At 34.0% G+C, this 22848-nt stretch overlaps 1 protein-coding gene across 1 annotated transcript in view; it reads right to left on the reverse strand.

Annotated features, from left to right (window-relative positions):
- CWC27 (CWC27 spliceosome associated cyclophilin) overlaps positions 1–22848 on the reverse strand; it is a 95627-nt gene that overhangs the window by 19258 nt on the left and 53521 nt on the right. Inside the window, exons 11-12 of the mRNA XM_005429298.3 lie at positions 10389–10486; positions 1142–1251 (exon numbers count right to left, since the gene is read on the reverse strand). Of these exons, the coding sequence (XP_005429355.1) occupies positions 1142–1251; positions 10389–10486 (208 nt within the window). The remainder of the gene's footprint in view (positions 1–1141; positions 1252–10388; positions 10487–22848) is intronic.

A 22848-nucleotide genomic window follows, 5' to 3' on the forward strand; every position in this document is an offset into this window, starting at 1 on the left:
ACTGAGGATGGAAAATGGTATTGTACTGTAGGATAAGTTACAAGGGGTGTGAGACAAGAAGAGGTTCTCCACAAGTGAAATGGATTACAAAGAACTTGATTAATTATTGTTGAATTGTTGCCAGCAGAGTTACATAAATAAAAATTAAGATCTCTTAGAATACATATCCCTATAATCTCATCTTGTTTTCCGGTGATGTCCAGGACAGGGCTGATATAAATTCATTAGACATGGTTTTAAGTCCCTTGATCCACACTGCCAACAGAGCTTTACTACTCTTTGATTCAAAGATAATGGGATTTTGAATATACAAAGTTTCCATAAACTTCTTAGTTTAGGGCTAAATCAGCTTGCTACATATATAAAGGTTTGCCAAATGCTGCTTTGAAGTTACTAAGTCTCAAGTTTCCAATCTCTTCTAAATTCAACATGTGAACAGGAACATCTTTGTAGCTGAACTGACATGCACTTACAAACAATGTGTTTGATGTACAGCACAGATTTTACGTTGATAGTATTTCCATTTCATAGCTAGTTTCATATATTTAACCATTTCAGACTTTCCTATTCTAGAAAAAACAAATGCCTTTGCAAGGAAAACCTTACTTTGCTCATATTTGCTTACTAGAGCCTAAAGACATTCTAAGTAATTTTAAATAATAATTTTAATTGTATTTAAAACAGTGTCTCCTTTTACAGTGCTTATAAACCATTTCTTTCATTTCACAACAAGAAGTATTGATGAATTTAATATTTTTAAACAGTAATTTAAAATGTTAAAAACCAAATGCCAATATGTAAACTTCTGTCCCAGTGTTATCTTATAGCAAGGAAAGCATAAGGTGAAGAAATGCAAATTCTTAAAAATGTAATCAAGGACACCTCTTCATGACTAGCATTTCCTTTCAGAAGATTTTAGCAACTAAACTTGGAGCCCTTTCAAACACACATTGAACATTCATTTACCTGTCTACCTGGGTAATAAAAATACCTAGTTTTATAAATAATAACTTTCTTTTAATAGAAAATGAAATGTCAGATTTTTAAACTCTGCTTTTATACAAATGAAGAGATAAACATATTCAAAAATGAACATAAGTAATTTTCTGTTTTTTTGTTGCCCAGGCTATCAAGCTACTACCTGATCTTCACGGGAAACTCCTTTCTTTGGCTGCTGCTTTCGCTTGTCTTCATATTTTCTCTTCTCCTGAAGGTATTCTTCAACAACACTGTTTGGAGCAGGTTCCTCCTCTGAACAAGGAAACATATTTGGTTAAACAAATTTAGTTTGGTTTCATGATTTAGTGTCTTTTTGGAGATAAAATACCAAGCAAAACACTCCCATAAAACATTTCAGTTGTACTGCTTTCTCAGCAGTAGAATGATTTGCTACTTGCTGAAATGAAAAACACAACACTGCAATGGGCAGAGAACGAGTCAAAAGATTTTTGTTTCAATTATATTTTACTATGGAGCCAGGGAAAGCAGGATAACAGAAATAAAACCTGTGATGAAAACTGTTGAAATTCCTTTAACCAGATGACCTCGATTTCTGAAGATCTTGTAGCAGTTGAAATGTTATGTGTATTAATATTCTGTGACTATTTGTTCAAAAGTAAACAAATACAATTTATAGAAAATGTCACAGTTTTCCTCTTTTGTAGGCTGAAGTAGCCACAAATCAAGTCCTTGATTTTGCAATACGGAAAAAACTCAGTAACATTTAAATTCTTAACAGAGTCCATGCTGTTAATCAGGAATAAGCTCTTTTTTATATAACTCTTCAGGAATAAAACTATTTCTTATAAAGTGATATATGGATGAGTCAAGAGCTACTTTGTCTTTTTTTAACAGTGTCTGCGGAGTATTCACTGTCCCATTAAATTATTAATGAATAAATTATTCATTAGTAGTTTAATGGGACAAAAACTGAACTGGAAAATTGATCAACACCATACTTTCACATCATTTTCTTCTTCTTGAACAGTATTAAGACATGGTACATATTTATTTAGTATACTTAAAATTTATGTACTCATATTTACATAATTGTTATTCCTGGTAACAAACAGAAGAAAAAACCTCCTGGATGTTCATTGCAAATGATGAACATTTGCAAATGAAAACATTTTTGGAGAAAATTGTTTCAAGAAATTTCAGGATATATGGCCTGGTGAACTGTAAATCTAAATGAAATTGTTATCAGGTTTTTTAGATGACTGCTGACAGCTATACAGAAAAAGTTTCTGATTCCAAACTAAATTTCTCTTGCAACTCAAGTTTTCTATGAACACAGCTGTTTGTAATAAAATAAAATAAATTTGTAATTATATATCTACATATAAAATAATTGTTTACATATTTCTACAAATAAAATATCTTATTTCCTTTTTATCTTAATTTCTACATTGCATTTGAACAACATTTAAACACTTTCTACATTGTATTGAAAATGTACCAGGGAAAATAATCAAACATACTTAATGCCATTCAGAGCTATTTTTTTTTTGCTGTTTTCCAGTTGGATATAATAATGAACAGAGTATGACAGGTACCAGCAAGACAAAGAAAGAAAAATCCATCTCCCAGAATGACCAAAATAGATAAATGCACACACACACACACACATTTAGGGATGTCCACACAGCTGCCTGAATGAAATAAAATCTGCCATAAAATCTTATGCAGCATAATATCAGATGAACTGAGGAGAACAGAAATTCACAAAAAAACTACCACATATAATTTAAAAGCTCAGTATTTCCCCCTTTTATGTAATTTTCTTCTACTAATTAAAAATCTTGTTCTCAATTCAAGACCAACCCCTTGCCAAAATAATGCATTCGTTTTAGCATAAATGCATGTATCCAAAATGTTGACTACCTCGAAACAATATAATACCTCCTTTTACTAACTTTTATAGCCCCATGATAAATAATTTGAAGCACAAAACCATCTGCTTCCTTATAAAAAACAACCTTTCAGGTGACATTTAGCTAAATGAGTGCTTTGAATGGAATCACATTTACCCCATGATGAATATAATTGCCCATCTATGATAAGCAAAAGATCTGAAAAGAGCACTCTTGAAGATATTTGAAAATGCCAGTCACAAACTGGCCACAAACATTTAAACCTTAAATCCACTCTCTGATATACATATTCTGAATTTAAAGATGTGGTCTTTAGTCATATAGATCTTTTGACTAAAATTAAGTTTAATATAGTGCAGTTCAAATACAATTCTTATACAAAAAGGGTAAAATTCCCCTGAAGCTGTGTGTTTGTGGTTTTTTACCACACTCCTATGTGCCACTTACTGTTAATACAAGTAATTTAAATTTCAGTTAAAGCCTTCTTTTGGTATTATTGTTTCTTGGGTCTTTGCCTGTCAGAGGCTTTCTACTCCTCAACTTATGCTCTCTGCCTCCTAGGAAAGCCTTTTCATAACTCAGACAAAAGATAATCAGATCCACTTGAACTAACTTCAGAGTGACTCAACCAAAAGAGCTGTGCCCTTGTACACATAGTTTTCCAACTTTCATTAAAATTACTTTGAAACATGCTCGTATTTCTTCATGAAGTCCTGCAACCTATCATACACCATTTAAACCAAGCAACAAAACAGGAAGGACTTTCAAGAGCCCCTAAGCCAATTTGGTTATTAACATTTTAAAACTTGAAAATTCCAATGATTACAAAACTACAGAGTGCTTTTTAATATAGATTATATATTCAGTTTTTGATAAGCAGGAATTATTTGACAAAACTACTTTATGTCTGACTGGTAACTAGCAAGCAAGGAAAAAAGTCCAGAAGAGAGAGACTTGGTGGAAGAAATATTTTTAAATGTAAGAATAGGTTGCTGTCTACTACTTCATATCTTTGCAACCCAGATTCCCAGCAAGTCTATTGCAGCTGAATTGAAAATAAGAGGAACAATAGCACTGTATGATGGACTTGACATTTATATCAAGCTTGACAAATTTAGGTCCAGCTTGCTCATTCAGCAAAAGTACAAGGATCGTGACTTTGATACTAATCTCCTTAATTTAAGATGATTTATTCAGACAAAAATTAATGAAAAATGGCATGGATACACAGAAGTAAAAGAACAATTAAATCCAATTTAGGTATCACAAGATGCAGAAGATAATTTAAGTTACAGGAATCTTGTTCCCTAGGAGGATCTCACCACGAAGTGTAAATAGCATGAAGCAAGGAATTTCTTCTTTAGTTTGAACAAGCTGTTGTATATATTCCATCAGGAAGGAAGGTGAGGGGAAAAAAAAAGAAAACAGATCACGTTCCCTTTGAAAATACATTTCATCATACATTCAAAAGAATTCATAAGTAATTAGCTGTTTATGTGAGCTAGCTTGTTACCACCAAGAAAGTCTTCATCTTACTGTATCAAAATAATTTCTTTCTGACAGATTCTTCTATCCTGAAATTATGGCTAGTACATACCAACATGTTGATGGAATCTAACTTAAAACTTTGGGTTTGGGACATGGTTTACAGTGATAGTCTGAAACTAAGGAGGAAATTCGGAAGTCTTTAAAGCAGAAAGGAAGATACTGATTTTAAAAAATACAAAAGACCTTATTTTGCTCACTTAAAAAAGGAACAGTTCAAATGATGTCCATTTTTAACTACCAAATGGAGAAAGTATAACAAAGGCAAATCTTGATCCAAGGGCATTGAACTGAAACAAGTGGATGGTTTAGGAATGATCAATTCCTACTAAGAAGTGAAGCAGAAAATAAAGCTTGGTAATGTTAAGCTTAATTCCTAAAGCATCTGGTACATTTAACAACACAACAAACACTCAACAGAAGATGTATCAGAAGTGTTCTGTTTTCAAAACTGCAATTTTTTCCTCCACTGAATGAAACCAAGAAATATGAATTCTAATTCAGCTGCCTATGGTAGATCAGAACAGCAAGATCACTGCTTATGCTCACATTGATACTGCTCTTGAAGACTGGGCTCCATTCCTAGCACTGCAGGTAGTGTAACTTTGCCATAACAAGTCCACCAATTGTGGCACAGATAAGGTACAATTTGACACAAATGCACGCCTGAGAGTATTCATGCAATTTTCCACAGTACAAACTCTTTTAAGCAAACCACACTGTAGTAATTACTGTTCTTGTACTTCGAATCTGTATGAAACTCCACAGATTTTATTTCCTTTTAAGAAAGAGACAATGAAGCTGCACATAAAACACTTGTTGGAAAATGAAGCAAATTTGGTTTCGTGACAGTATTACCAGAAACACACATGAAGGGTAGAAAAAAACCCATATTGTGACAGAGAAAAACATCCTGATTCTGAAGATTTAATGTAACCATAAAAAAGCAAGATACTATAGCATTGAAAAGGATCAATGGAAGACTTATGATTTTTCTTTGATGAGATACAGCTAGCATGAAGATATTTACACACACTTAAATATTTAACATTACAAAACATTCTGGATATGCTAAAGCAATCCCATTAACTATTGTAATGAAATTTTCATATCTAATCATGACGTTATGCAGAACTGAGGTAAGATAACAAGAAGAATGTACAAAGATGCAACATATAAAGATGCATCCCAGTTTATTTAGCAGGGTTTGTGTATGTTTGAAATGTGGTGGGCCCATAAATTTTCCTCAGTATCCAAAATGTATTCTTTAGCACCTCCTTTGACACATTTCATGTGATAAAATACCTACTGGACAGAAATTCCAAAAAATCGCATGGCATAGCTAGACTAAATACCAAAGGGTCAAAAAACCTCAAAAACTTCTTGTTTGAAGAGAAAGTAATGATGATTGAATGTTTTGGTGAATTACAATAAGAGACCTAAAACACATTCCTGTATTACTTCAGTATATTCCACTTCCAGCGTATCAATATTCAGTTTATATTGCATTCTTTTGGAATTGTAAGGGTATGCAGTAGTCATTTAAAAAATCTTACTGAGACTGAAATCTTAAAAAGAGAAGTTGTTTTTGCTCCAAACCAAATAAAATCCTCACAAATTATAAAAGAAATTCCAATATGCCATAATATTTCAGGAATTAAAATAGAATTCCTATCAGAAGTTACAAATACAGAACTTGGAGACACTTTGGATAATTAGTAACAAAAACAAACAACTCACTTCTTCCAGAATTAGGAAAAAAAATATTACAGCTTTAAATATTATGTATCTGAAACCTAAAATACAGTTCAGTGTAAAGTAGTGTAAAAATTAATATACCAGAAAAACAATATGAAATAATTTTATGCTTGAGAGAATTAGTAACATACTCTCCTGTATATTTTTGCTTAGGACTAGTTCTACTTATGTTTTCTACTTAGGTTTTCTTTGCACCTTTAACAACTGTTCAGTTAATGTTGCTATAGCTCTGGCCAGCCTAAGATTCTAAAGAGGCACTGTTTGCCAAGAAGTTAGGTAAGACTCAGGAAATATTTAGCAACTGTGAACAATTGAATAGATTCTCTTACAGAATGAGCTTCCATGGTTGGACTGATTACTAGATTTTCAGTTTGCTCCAATGACCAAAGCAACAGTTCTAGAACAAGGAAACTAGATCATTTAGCGAACTCAAACACAAAAATCTTACAAGTAATTCCTAGAGGTTCAAAACACTTATCTGGAAGACCAGAGCAGATTTGCAAAACAGCATGAACTGCAAGTTTCTAGTAAATGCTTTCTGAACTTTGGTAGGCACATGGTCCTAGTCTAAAATACAGTTAATTTTCAAATGTTGGTGGATTTTGAGTACATGCTTAAGATTATTACTAAAATCAAAGCTGGTTTACAGTGAGGTTTTGTCCTCTTTTCTTCTGCAGACAAACAGAAAAAAGTATTCACTTTAGCAGGAAGGGGACTGCACAGGGATGCTGGGTATTAGGAGATTAAATGTAAAAAAAACTGTGAACAGTTGGAGAAAACAAAGTTTTGCAAAGATGACAATGAATACTTTGATACAATGCAGCTCTACTGTATATACTGAAAAAAAATCTCCATACTTAATGCATTTATGCTGCAAAGTTCCCAAACCATCAAAATTCAGATTTTGTTATTTTCAGAGTGTTCTGAAGGGTCCAAGACCCTGTTAAAGTCCCAGACTTCAAGAAAGTATCTTTCCATATAAGACAGGGCTTAATTCTTTGAATGCCCCTGACATTACCCAGACTTTAAAATAAAACAGAAATAAAACATAATGTTACACTGGAACATTTGATTTTGAGAATTTTCTAAACATTTTATTAATTTGATTACCGTATCACAATAAAAAACAAACAGAAAATGCCTCAGCACTAGATGCCTCAGTAGAATTCTTATCCTTGAATGCTGGTTTTCACATTAGTTGCAAGGTTTCCATATTCAGACAGTATTTTACAGCTTTTCTGTTTTCTCATGTATGACAATTAAATTTCATAGTCTACAGATTATTTGTCCATTTACAAAAATGTTCTAACAAGAAAAACTAAAATATTACTTCCTAAATATTTCTACTGTTTTAAACCAACATATAATTAACTGGGCAGATGCTGTTTGTCTGAAGCAGATTTCACTGAAGTACATTCCCAGGTTTACTCTACAGAACTTTGAAAATTCAGAAAGATCTTTTTTGAATATTTGATCAAGTACTTCAAAATGTTGAACTAATTCAGCACTCAAATGATAGTGTTTCATGTGATTTCTGGCACCACTACAACAAATGTCACATAAAAGAAAAACATTTTATTTAAAGTAAGGTCTTGACAGCAGTCTGGCATAGTCAACAATACTATTCACAGATTGGAAGACTGGTTATAATCAAACATGTACGGAGGGAATTATTTTTTTTCTCTGACCTCTTGAAACAATGTAAACACTTAAATTTTCACTCTCCAGTCTTTCTTAGTTAATCTAATCTCCAAATAAAGAAAAATATTAGATAAATATAATATGAACAATTTGAAGAAGTGATACTAAATGTGATGCCAATACTAATAAAGATCTGTGCAGTAAACTTAAAATGGATGTTTCATGCTGCTGACCCCTCCTTAGCATCCTCTCAGAACAAGACTCAATCTTGTCCATTATGACCCAAGCCTTATTCTCACCGTTCTGTGATCTTCAGTGAAATTCTCCCACTATGGCTGCAAGTTCTGGCTGTGATGTAGTGTTTATTAATCAAGCACCGAATCACACTAATGTGGTTACATAGCCTGTGAACTAATATTTTTTCCTAATGCAGCCAGTTTAAAGCATAGGCAGACACAATGTAAGTGTCTGCACCATCTGCACAGGCACACATGCAGATACAGTACGACAACTCACTCCCCATCCCAAACTCCCCAAGAGGATAGGCAGAGAGCAATGGAGAAATCGACTGCTACTTAAACATCAACTTCCAGGTAGAAGTATTTTTAAAATATGTACAATTTCTCATATGTAAAATAATGTGGAACAGGTAAACTATTGTATGTTTAGCAGACTGTCTTCCATGTTGATGGCTCTACTATACTGATAAAAATTCAGGCCAATAAATATAAAATGACTAAGTGCTTTAACTTTGGGGCAAAATTACTTATTTGGTACAACACTTCTGTTAGAGTTCATTATATTAAAGATAAAATCTTTCTAAAGTCTATTAGTCCTCAGTTGTAAATTCTTTTTCACAATAAAGGTATGCTTCATTCCTTTGAGATTTCACCCTTCCATCCCCCTCCCTACATAAATTACACATATCTTCAAGTATCTTCTAATAAACTTGTCCAAATAGTGTTCTGCTAGTTTTGGGTGGTTTTTTCCATTTTAATTGAATTGTTCATTATCCTTTTTGGTGGTACAATACTTGGAACTGAGTGCAAAAGTACAACCACACTTTTATGGGTACTGCATTTTGTAGCAAAAACCACACAGTGACAGCCACATCAGAGTGTAAATTCATGTTCAGTTCATTTTCTAGTACAAACCTGAACTCTTTCACTACATTTTCATTAATAATTTTATCCTTTACTACTTGCATCTCATTTAACATCCTTTTAATTTTGCATTAAATTTTAGAACATGTTTATTTTAAAGATTTTTAGTTAGGTACTCCACTGACTAGGTCAATAGGTTCTTTCCTGCCATCCATCTTTCTCAACAGGTATTGGAACAGACCCCTTCCTATCACAAAAAGGAAAGCCAAGATTATTCAAGATTATTTGTACCACTAGGTGTCTACCTGCAGATTTTCAACTGATTTATGTCCTGCCTGCTATTTATTTCAAAGAAAATAGAAGCCCCCGCACCAACCCTGGTATATAAGCTCCCTTTGATTGAATGGAAGGTATCCTTCCAAACTGTACCATAGTAGTAACTATTGCCCAAGTATTACTTTATTCTGTCATTGTAAAGGTGAATTTCCTCAAATAACAAAGTCCACTGACTGGCACCAGAACAGGGATAAGTTTAAGCAATAGTGTAAGAACTGCCGTACATGGCACTATTCAAGATAATTCATCATATACGTTCAAAAGGAGTACACTTTACCTTTGCTATAGGTTTACTCACAGTTGTTTTTTTACATGGCTAGTGACAGCACTCATTATTTTGCCAGTGAGAGCTTATATTCTAGTCATTACTAGAACATTTTCAGTCAGCAATTCTTAACATTTGGTGTCAAATTTCATATACAAATTCATGATAATGTGTTTTTTTACTTTGTCAAAATGCTGATCAAGCTCACCTGTTATTCAAGAGAGTCCACAAATTTTCTAAAAGTTATGTTATATTTTATACCATTCTTGCAAATTGTGTGTTATCCGAATTTTGAAAAAAATATTTTTATATTTTCTTTCATATTTCTATGGTACTGAGAACTGAACTAAGAATCCACTCTAAAAGTGTGTCTCACAACCCAACAGTGTTTAAAGACACTTTTTTGTTTCTTCAGTTTGGCTAATAAAGAGTGTTTCATCCTTCTGGACTAAAATATGCACTTTACATACTATTAAAAACATAGCTATTTATTCACATTTAAAAAGAAACAGAATATAAAAACTGTCTGACAAAGAAGAGGGCAGCTGAAGATGCCATTTTGTCAAGGTTTAAGGAAAATAAATATGGTAGTGACTTTGTGAATTTGAGTTCCATCAGTGTCTTACGATACATGAAATTTGAAGTCACCATCTGCATTTAAGAACCTTTCCAAGTCAGAAAGTCAAAAAGACCTTGCAAGTCAAGAGGTCACAGTATGGATGTAACTAATGAACACTTAGAAGGAGAAATACTACCTGATTTGAGAACAAATGCTATCTATACAACTTCCTTACATACTGGCATCATAAAACCAAAAAAACCTTTAAAACTAGAATGTTAACTGGAGATCTACACAAAACCTCTTACCTTCTTTCTCTTTAGGTCTTAAAGCTCTTTCTTCTTTTTTGTGCTTTGCTTCCAGCAGTTCTCGTTTCAGCTGTCGGGCTTCCTTCCGTAGTTCCTCACTGCAAAGAGAAACATTAACAGCAATATAATCTTCTGAGACATACAACTACTCAGAAGAAACAGAATCAAAGTTAATGGGCAGTAGATTTTTGATACAAACAAAGGGAAGGTACAGAGTCACTGATGCTAAGAACATGGCTTAAAAATCACTTAGGACCTCAGAAAGTCCATATTTTCATTAGCAGTGATAACAAAAGAACATTAACAGACATCTTACATTAAGACCCCATTAGAAATATGTTAAGGAAATGAATAATAGAACAAAGAATCCTTATTTGAATTTTAACATTCTAATTAGCCATGAGAAGCACATGAAATCTGAAACAGAGGTACTACCAAATAAATATTGCATGTGTTATAAAATTTAGTTTGCTTAAGTAATAAATCTTGGTATTTTTCCTGGATTTTTTGGCTGGACAAGCAATGGAAGTTGCAAGCAAGTTGTTCAGTGACAAAGACATGAAATGTATGTAAGCATATGCTATTAGATATGAAAATTAATTTCGTTCTACAAATACCTAATGGGATAACACTAGAAAAAAGAAACTAAAATTTTCAAATCATTATGCCAATACCAAATGAAATCTTTTTCTTCATAGAATCACAATTTTTAAGGGACCTCTGAAGATCAGACAGTCCAGGTTCCTTGTTCAGTTGAGGGCCCAATACAGGAGGATGCTGAGTGCACTGTCCAGTCAGGTTTTGAATATCCAAAAATGGAGACTTCAAAAAGTCTCCAGGCAACTACTTCTTAACGTCCCTCAATGCAAAAAAAGCTCTTCTGTAAATTGAATTTAAATTTTATTTCATGTCATGCCAATTTACAACCATCTAATGGTTAGCTCTGGAAAAGAACTGACAAATAATTCAAATTTTTCTGATGTTAGAATTTGTATTTTGCACTTTAAAATTTTTTTAGCTTTAAGTTAGGTTCTGGTTGATTTAAATTTCCTCACAATCAGCGAGCTGCAGAAATTATTACAATGCAGGAATGTGACATGCAAGCATTTTCCCCCCGCACTTGTTTTATGCACCTTAATTTTCATCTGTAATACCTCTACAGACTACACCCTTTTCTAAGCAGAAGACTTGAAACTGTTGGGTGATGACTACTTTTGATTTTCATTGTCATTTGTATGTATGCACAAATACAGAAAAGCCCATGCAAAAAGCACTTGCAAAAAACACAAGCAAGGAAGACTATCACTGTAAAGTTATTCAGCCAACCACATCAGGAGGTCTTTATTTTCAACAGCATGGCAGAAGCTGCACTAAGCAAGATTAACAGCTTTTACAAAAAACTACAGTTCTACTTTTCTACCTGAAAAGAAAGTAATAGGGGAAAAAGAGATAGAGATTTTTGATCCAAGTATCTCCATTGCTTTTCTATAAATTGGGGTAAAACTGTAAAAAGCTGCATGACAATACTATTACAGTATACTGCAACATTTTCTTATTGAAGTTGCACAGCCGGAACAACACACATCAATAAAAGGTTATATGTTTAAAATATTTAGAGTGACAGACAGTGGCAGAAACACAGAGAGAGTGGGTTACAAATGGCGCTTGCGAATAACAGAGTCTAGCACATCAGAAGTTTTCTGTAAGGGGGACCCACTTAGTTAGCTAAACACTGTTGCAGCATGAACAATGAACTAGCTAGTGACTATTATGCAGCCCCCCCACATCCTCTTTTTCCCCAGTAGAAAGAGGTTTTTGTACTGAACACAGAAAGTCTAACTCCAAAACATTTATTCAAGACCTTTCTATGATCAGTACTAGGTCAATAAACAACTCTGATACTTGGCTCTTTACAGACTCCACACTTAGCATACTTTTTTATTTCTAGGTGACTTTGCCAAATCAGGTTGGTGAGAAAGGCAATCATTTCATCTTTGGTGCCTAGGTGCTCGCACGCACTAAATTTGCATTCAGGTTTCACATAACATAGCTGTTACTTTGTAATCAATTATCTAAGTGCCTGCTATTCCTGGAAGTTTCTGTTGCTATAAAAGCACACCTCTCTGCTCTATCCTTGTCTCATTGCTCCCTTGATTCCACAGCTACAGCAGGCTCTCCTCTTCCTCTTGCTTCCTGCTTCTTCCTCTTTTTCCAAGTTTCTGCAGCCTGGAAACTTCTACTCTCTATATGCAGAGATACTCCCAGAGCAGATGTAACCTTCCTCTGCAGAAGACTGAAAAAAATCTAGCCAAATGGTTCGTAACACCAGAATTTTCAGATTCTACTCAGAACAATAAAATGATTAAAAATAAAATGATTTTACAAAATTTACTATGAGTACTTAGGTAACTTTGTGCTGAAATCTAGTTACACCAGGTATGGCAACGGCATCAACTTTCCTAGTAAACTATTCTGAACGCACAATCAAGAAACAACAACTCTACATTGTTAATTATGGTCACCACTCTGGCTTCTCTTTAGCAGATTAATCCATACTGTTTTAAAAGAGCTCTTTTTAAAAGAATGTTCTCCTAATATTCACTTTAATCACATCTGTCTAATCCAGAACTCCCTGCAGTATTTCCTTAGTCCTTCTCAAGATGGAATTTGGAATCAGATATTCTGATGGGTTTCAGCTTTCCTGCAATTCTCTGCTGGTGGTGCACTCTGTTCCTAACTCAAGAAGGAGCATAAGGTCAACACTGCACCGAGCACTCATTTTCCACAATGACTCTCAATTCACCTCTTCTTGGTGATTTCTTTCCAAATGTCATTCAGCTGTTGTACTGTCCTGCAGCTACAATCTGCATTTTTGATTTTCAGCTATAAAACATAGCATTTAGTTATATTACAAGGATGTTTTTATTGTATTGTGCCAACTTAGGTATTAAATTCAAATTATTCGTAATATTCTGTTGACATGTACTCTGTTAATTTCTAATGAGGATTTCTGAAAAATAAAAATAAGAATGTCACTGGCTTTCAAATAAATGCTTGATACAAACCTACCTGTACTATAAACATTGCAGAAGTTCAGTTATTTCTCTAAATCAAAGAGTCAACATTTTCTGAACCTGTATCATGTAATTCCCTGCCTCCAGTTATCTACTACCTACAAAATCACACTAACTTGCAATAATTTTAACTTTGGTAACTTCTTTTTCTTCTGAAGAGTGTACAAAACCTATTATACCTGGTTAGGAGAGAAGGAAGGCTAACTTTCCTTCATTTCTCTGTATCATACCTATCATGATGAAATAGTAGTTCTGTTCTTTGAATTCTTCTAGCTTTCTAACTTTTATTAAAATTAACATTAGTAAACCAGAAAGCATTATATTCTCACTGAAGTTCTTACACTTAAGTTAGCTAACCCTGTTATCTGAAAATGTTTAATCTTAAAAGATGAGGGAGGAAACGTTTGAGAACAGCCCTACTGAGAAGGACTGGGAGGTGCTCATGGATGAGAACATGAATATGACCCATCAGTGTGCACTCTAAGCCCAGAAAGCCAGCTGTGTCCTGGCCTGTATCAAACCAGCATGGCCCCCAGAGAGATGGAGGTTATTTTCCGCTGTTATCTTCTTAATAGCTTATATTCCAAGCCTCAACTTTCTAATATAAATAGATATTATTTTTCTTTTGTCTTTTAGATCAGAATAATATTCAGTTAATAAGAAATGAAATCAGCTGGAAATTCAGCCAAATATTTTAGGTTAAATGGATAAAATTGTTTCTGAGTGCCATGTACTGAAGATGTTTTCCTGAAAGTAATTAAGGGTCTTCTGAATTTACAAAGTAAATTTATTCAAGAAAGAGAAGCGCTGTATTTGACTTCACTTTGGCAAAGGAAAAGAGAACTGATTACAGAAATAAACAGTAATTGTGACTTTGGTGTAAGTGACCATATGACCATACTTGCTCTGCACAAGTCCAAAACCATTCCTCCTTCTCTACATACACATATAAGCCTCTCTGTACTTGTAGGCTTCTGCACGCATGTATATAAACCATAACTGCCTGTATTTATTTAATCATACCAAGTCTCTAACAAATCAAAAATATATTATATATAGACATATAAGACCTAGAGGGACACAGTATGTTTTTCCACTGTCATTTAGGAAAAAAAAAGGCTGCATATATTCAAAATGAATTCAGCTATTCCCATCTAGTGATGACAAATCTCAGAAGATGCTAAGATTCATTTGATGCTGTATTCCAATCACAAAGTGCTGGAAAACTTTGCATTTTATGCATTTCCAATTTTACCCCAACTCCAGTCTAAACTTCCCTACAATTTGTAGCATTCACTACTCCACCTCTAAACTCCATGAAAGACCCTAGAGAGGCTCAACCTCCTTGAGGTAACCCTAGCACACAGTCATTCCCTGATGCTGGTACAACCAATATGAAACAAGACCACAGTCTTTCAAAACCGAAATATTTAGGTGGTGGCAAAACAAGACAGATCACTCACAGTTGGAGCATTTACTGAGATAAATGTAAATTTATAATGGAGAAACTATTCAGAGACTAAACAATAGAAAAATCATGGCATCTTTATCACTGGGCCTGAAGTTTTTCTAGAATGCAAATCACGGTTGAAACAAGAATTAATTCAGGGAAGTGGTGTAGTAATGATTAAATTATTATTTTTGATGGCATAGTATGTTATTTTCCCTTCTTCTAGTTCACTATTATAATTATATTGCTTATATTTTTTTAAAGACAATTTCCTTCCATTTGCTTTTGCTGTCTTCTCATTCAGCAACATCAAAAGAAAATTATTAACTGGTTATCCTTAGATGGTAACATTATTAGGAAGTGTTGTTCCAAGTAATCATATCAGAACAAAGAAAACAACCTAAAATACTCTTATTAATTTTAAAAGCAATTCTAGAATGTTATAAATAATAAAAGTATGTTAAGATTATTACATAAGTTTAATTTTTACACAAGCAGAATCCTATAACACCTTAATAAAATAAAATTACGACTGACGTGCTTCAACATTGCTCATGTTAATTTCATAGCAGAAGAGATGATTTTAATTCAGTTTAGATAAACCAAATAAAAACCAAGCTATAGTACAATATTATCCTTTCATCATGTAAACTAATAGCCTGGAAGGAAGTCCTGGATTCAATCCCCTCCTATTACAGGCAGACACATCTTTCCCCAAACGTATTAATTCCATTAAAAGCACATTTCATGTCCTCATTCTTGTATTTATTAATGATAATTTTGAACACTCATGATTTACATGGAAAGGTTATTCTAGAACTGACAAGCAGGCACCTTAATAATAGCAGAGGCAATGAGAAAGAAAACAGAAATCTCTGTTCAGATAATAGCTTTGTTTTCTGCTAGGCAGTCTTGAAAAATGCACAATATTCTGTTTGAGAGTTCAAATTCTAAGTTAAAACAGTAATAGTATTTTAAATACAGAATCCCAATGATAAAACAAAACAATATAAAATGTCATATTTGCGCAACTTGCAGAATGTGTGGAAGAATCAAGGTGAACGTTCTGCTCTACATTGTCAGTTTTGAAGCCTTTTCTGATATTCCCCCTTCTGCTCCTTGGGGTATCTGTGAACATGCAATTCTTGGAATGGATAGCAAATTCCCCATTTGGCATGTACATCTAAGACTTTTATAGGGTTCAAGAATCTTATTTTTGTCTGGATTGCATTACTGTTCATCTCTGGTACTGCAAGAATTTTACAACTGTAAGTATTAGAATAAAAATTATGGATTTGGAATATGCACTTTTCTCTTTGCCAGCCTGGTTTTGCTGTAGAAGTCAGACATATATCTGTCTGTTTTCTGCAAATGGTGTATTGCAACTGTATCTCAAATAAGATGATGATATAAAAATGGTGGCAGCCATATCCAGCAGTCTTGACATTGGAAAACTGTAGATGAAACATTTTAATACAGCTGCTGGGTCCTGTATGGCCACCTGTGTTAAGAGTAAGGCTGACAGTTAATGTTGAGTTTGACTTTAGCAGTAGCTGTTACAGTTTGCAATTAGTACTGCAATTCTGTGTTTTAGAAAGAAAATGTTAACTTCTGCACTGAATTAATTTATGCGTGAATCACCAGTATTTATATATTTTACCCAGGAAAGATTTCAACGATGAAATCTAAACGGACTGGCATGTTTATTAAAGACTATGTGTTACTGTCTTTTCACTACCATAAACCTGAGTGTAAATAGGTGCATCACATCACTAACACTTCAGAAAACTGGCACTCTGTTTTAATTATACATACCGAACTGTAAGCTATGTGGTATGTCAGCAGTCCCAATACTGTGCAGTGAATTCTCACAACTGAAACTGATGAAGAATGTTACCATTTTACTCTACTGGGAGAAACTCAGCAAACAACAGAGCCCATAAGCTGAACATGCAGTACAAACCTGCGCAAAAAAGATACCAAAGCAGAGGCAATATATTTTATTATGGTTACTAACACAGATGTAGAAGGAGAAACCCCCACAGGTTTCAGGGCACACGAGCTCTTCTTCAGCTAGTTTATTTTTCTTCCACAGTTTGCTTAATAGAAGGTATTAGCTTTCACTATAAACTTTCTTTGCTTACATTGTTCAGTCACCAGTTACACTGCCAGAAAATGCAGATGTAGGCATTAGGGTATGTATAGAAGCATATATCATATACCACATATCATATATTAAGGCTGATTTTATGCACTATCTGGACCTTCTATGTTCACAGCAGATCCTGGAACGGATAGGAGACTAAGTTTTCTCAGTTTAAGACGGAAACCTAACTTTGCTTACCGCAAGATAGTTAACAACTGTTAAACCAAACAAGAAAAAGTGGAGACCAACAGCATCTCTCATCCAGACCAATGCTATATTTCTCTGGATTGCAGATGCCTAGCTTAATGCTTGATAGAAGTAGGTTTGCAGTTTGGTTTTTATTTTTCAATAACACACCTCACTGCAACCCAACAGAACTGTTGCAATTAGGTTTCCTCTTACTCTGTCACTTCTGAATGATGGGCTGTAGGAGGAACTTCTGGTTTTGTTCCTTATTATGATTCTACGACTCTTAAATTTCACCCTATTTCTATCATTCAAGCTTTTGAGATCATATGATTTTGCACTAGGATATTCCTGTCTCATTAACATTACCTTCCAACTTTATAGTATTTACAAGCTTCTGTTAACAAACTGTGGTGGGTTTTTTTTTTAGTATTTAAAGTATTACTGAAAAACCTGGAATTAGAACTAGCTTTAAATTTGACCCAAAACAACACCTTTCAACATCCTTTATGTTCTCTTTTGACCAACTTCTTGCTTATTTTGCAGTTCTTGTTCTTCTTATGTATTTCCCTCTCTTTAATTTTAACCATCTCCTCCAGGTCAATCCCAAATAAATTTTATCATGAATATTTAGCCTAGAGAAAAAGCCTACCATGGCTCAGGAAATACCTATAGGCTGGTCAATTTATAAGAATTTTTTTAGTAAACCGATTCAACATGTTTTTTCTATTAGTCACTAATAAGCACCTTTAATATTCTTGTTTTCATACTAGATCATTGTCTTATATTGTTCTACTATCTTATGGAAGCAAACCAAATCTGAAACTTGATATGAAATCTTAGAAGTGTGGTTTCACCAGAAAAGTCAAGCAGGTTCTAATATCTTAGATAAAGGTAATAAACCCTTTAGAAGTAGCAAGGGTGTACACAAAAAAAATCCCAAAACTATTACTTGCAATGCAAAACTCACAAAAAAATGGGCCAGAAAGAGCAGCAATTAATTAGTGTGACTAGCAAGCAGTAAAACAATTTTTAGAAGAATTTTGCCTCTCTAAACCTGAAGTTAGAGCTGTCAGAATAGATTGCAAAAGGTCTTATGTTAGAAAGTGTATTAAAGGGGCAAAGATGAGTTTTAAAGAGGAAACAGCTGAAAGTTTAATGCTAAAATGATTGAATTAATTAAAACAAGAAAACTAAAAGAAGCCAGAGGTCACCAGGTCACATGGGATTAAAGGGAATAAAGTAAAATAAAATCACTGCTGATCGGATAAATGATTGATTTGTGTCAGCTTCCTCAAAAGAAGATTCTAGGAAGTAACTCTCCAAGAACTTGATCTGATATGGATATAAAGATGAAACAAAAAACAGAGAGAGAGGCGTCAGAAGGGTAAATTTCAACCAACTTTAAGTGTGATAAAGTTCCAGAGTACATCTTCAGAAACGAACTCAGAAATTACTGTTTCACTAACTCACCTTAAAACCAATGTTGTACCAGATGACCAGATAGCAACAAACATTGCATCTCTAGAACAAAGGGATGACCAAGGACAGCACAGTGGACATCGTGACAGCTTCTGTTTGAAGTAACTAATCAAGTACTCAACTTTACTTCACTCAAGTAAAATTCAGCTTGAACAGTGAGTCTCTAAATTTTCTCGCTAATCCAGTAATTTCATTCAAACATACTGATGAAGGTGTGGATGAACAAAGTCATGGACAACAAGATGAACAGCTTTATATATCCAAAAAGCCTATACAATGTGCCTTTTAAAGAGAGAGAAAGGGGTGAAAAGTGGATTGAAAATAAAGCACAGAGTGAAAAAAATTAGCTAGACTAAGACAAGAATAAGCAGTTACATTGTTTATTTCAGTATAACTAAATACTTCAGGTTAAATACTCTGAAAAAATGGAGTGAAATACATTTATAGAAGATCCAAAATCAGGAATTCAGCTAATTCCAGATAAAATATGGTGATTTCTCATGGTTTTACCTCAGGAAAATGGAACAAGCAGGTTCTCACAAACTCTAATAAAATTATGTTACAAAACTGAAGAATATCCCACTGAGTGAAGTCCATCTACTCTTTACAAGGACTGTTACTCTAAAGTAACAGAACAGGTTCATGAAAAAAGCATATGAACTTAACTAGTAACAGCACAATGAAGAACTCTACCAATCTGTTGTGGAAAACAGTAACAGAAAATGCACATTTATTGAGGAGAATAAATCAAGAACTATTATAGCGGCTCTACAAGAGACAGTCAATATTACTCCATTTGGAATACTATAAATGAAACAGAATATCCTATGCCAAAATTGCCAACACAGTAATACAGGAAACTCCAGAAAAGATGACCAAGATTATTCCCATCCTGAAAAATCACCCCTGACCTGAAGATAAAGAAAAAAGGAATTACTCATTGCAGAAGATGAGACAGAGGAAACATGAAAAAGTGTAGTAAAACCACAACTTACTGCAAACTTTTAATATCTAGGCAAGGAGACACTCAGTAATTCAGAAAAGATAAAATATTTTTCATTTTTCAGATGAGACCACAGTTTCTTTGGGGTAAAAAATCTTCACATTATTAAAAGTATGTCTGACATTTACATGAAAACCAGGAACATCTATTTAGAACAGTTAGTGCTAAAAATTAATTTCAAAAGAAATAGAATACTCTATGCTTTGGGACCACCTAATTACAAATCAGCTTACAGGCACTACTGATGGATTCCTTTCCCAATTCTCTGAGGCCACAGGCCAGACAATTCTACTTGCAGATTCCTACATCATCAATGGAGACAAAGACATTTCAGACCACAGCATATGCCAAATGGAAATTTTTCTCTACAAGTCTCATTCTGACTCTCCATTTTATGTGAAGTGTCATCAGTGCTCATGATTACTAAGCACCAAGATATTTGTATCAGCATCAGAGTCTTCAAAAGAATATAATATGAGAGATGATGGAAATATCTTTCTATATATTCTAGTAATGCTGGTATACCATAGGTTATTTAAAACATCTAACTGGATAGATTAAACTAAGAACATAATATATGCTAATTACATATCACCATTTCTTGGAAATTGGATAAAACACTTGCTCTGAGTTTTGCCTGCTGTTTCCCAACATCTGACAAAAATTTTTAACAGATGGAAATGATTGCAAAGTGAACAGCACTCCCTTCATGTTCTCCATTCTGCTGATTTAATCACAAACCCACTGAATCTGATAGTAATGAAATAATAGACTTGTTGCTGATGAGATCACCAAATGGCTTTCATAAAAACCTATCAGACACTGTAAAATATAGTCACTACAGATATACAGAGTTATTTTCTGATCTCCATATTATCTGTCAATACAAAATAGTAAATTCTGTAATAGAAGCAATGTTAAATAAACAAATTTTATTTGTAATTACATTGAAGAACCATATTAAAAAAAGAATTTTGCCAAAAATCTTTCATAGAGCTAGACATTTATAGATTTTAACATTCTTCTCCATTACAAAATGTCAACATTATTTCTGAGTGAATCTGCTCTGCAGTCTCTATATAACTGGTATTTTAAAAAACACAAACCATGTTAAAATGATTTGCTACTGCAGACTACAACTGGGAACTCTGAGTACACAGTAGCTAGTAGTTCTAATAATGTCAAAAAGGCTTGAAACTAAGTATGTCTTGAGGTGCTCCCAGGATCAATGCTGAAATGTCTGAAAGATCAGCTAAACATCCTACAGAATCTACCTAATGTATTCCTCCACAAGCAACTACAGATTTTTTTACTACTTTTTTTACTAAGACTTGAAATGAGTAGATATCTGAAGAGAAAATAATTTAATTTTTCCCAAATGTCAACTTTACATAAAATTGCTTTTTTTGTCCATAAAAATGTCATCAACTTAATGTCAGTTTAAAGACTGTCTGCAGAATGTTTCAAGTCTAGAAAGAAACACTGAGCCTCACTCAAAACAAAAACTCCCTCCTTCTTCCAATAGTACTATTTGAGCCTTAAAGGATCCAACAGTGTGATTCATCCAGCCTAGGGATCCTCCCTGGCTGCCCCCTCTTCTAGGGGCTCCTCTGATCCAGACAAGAGAGAGCAGACTGGAAAGAATTTTTGTGGCAGCAAGAAAAGAACCTAGCTGCAGCAACTGCTTTTCCCAAGCCCTCTTTTGTCACATGAAGGAACCACATGTACATGATGTGACAGGGTAGAGATGTAGGACACTATGGGAAAGTCAAAAGCCAGGATTTCCACTGTCAAAACAATTTACATCATACTTCTGAGGAACTCCTGAAGACAGAGATTGCTAGGTACAGGCTGGATAAGATGCTCTGGTAATGGTATCCTGCTCCTTGTTTCCCTTCTCCTATTTAAGGCAGAAAACAGAGACATACACAGTAAACAGAGCACTTCAGAGAATTATGCTCCTGACTTGCACAACAGAATGCAATCAAAATAAGCAAGTAATATATTGTGAATTCTCTGTCTCTCGAAAAATTATGTAGCTCATTCATTAGTCAAGCATGGTTAGCTCAGGCTACTCCTGCTTCTGTATCAGAACACAAGCTGGTTAAGACGACCATTTAAAACCCCCCTGCCTTGATTTTATGACCTTCTCTATCTAAATAAGCTGACAGAAGGAGAAGATCAGTTTCAACTGGGATTTTGGTGAGAATGGGCCATCAGGTCCTTCTGGCTGTCCCATAAAAGAAGAGATCCTCATGTCAAAGTTTGTTCATAAATCAGATTTCAGACATTAGAGACAGGATGTGATTAGCGATTCTGGCTACAGATATTTTGTGTGGAAGGTGAATTACAATATAAGTGGAGATCTAAATGAGCCTAAAAAATACATCCAAACAAAGAGAGGATAAAAATATCTTCAACAGAATGTAAGATACAGGTGCTATTTGCTATTTTTCATATGACAAGGACTTGTGGGTATAAAATGAAACGGCAAACCAGCATATTTAAAAGAAATAAAAGGAAATATTGTCCACACTCCTGACAATTAAGTTGAGGAATGTATTACCACAAGATACCAAACAGATCAAAACCATGAACAGGTTCAAAGCAGCTAGGTCTAGTCACAGAAGAAAAATATACCACAGAAGATTAAACAGAAAAGGCCAAATGAACTTCCTGACTAAATAAGTGTTGAACTTCACATTGTTGGAAAAAGGAAAAGCTGCCCAGTAGTACTGTAGCACTATGCTGCTTCTGTCCACCATGAGAGACAGGACATTTGGTTAAACAGATCTTTGATCTAATTTGGCATAATTTATTCTTAAATCAGTTATGGTTTCTAAAACCTGACACTTATTATCTTAACTTAGTAACACACAACCATGGAGTGATATCTGCCATACTGGAGAGCTCCATGTTTTAAAGTTCATAAATGTATTTATTTTTTAATGGATTTTAGGAATTAAATACTGCTCATGTAAAAATATTCCTCACTGAAAATGATTTGCCATTTTCTGTTTCTGAATGGAGGGAAACTAAGTTTTTTTGCAGCTCCAAGAAAGATCATCCTCCTATTTTATGCAACAACTGTGAGATATGTGGTGGTAAAACAGAAAGCA

This window comes from Geospiza fortis, unplaced genomic scaffold, assembly GCF_000277835.1.
Source record: "Geospiza fortis unplaced genomic scaffold, GeoFor_1.0 scaffold397, whole genome shotgun sequence".
Taxonomy (NCBI): domain Eukaryota; kingdom Metazoa; phylum Chordata; class Aves; order Passeriformes; family Thraupidae; genus Geospiza; species Geospiza fortis.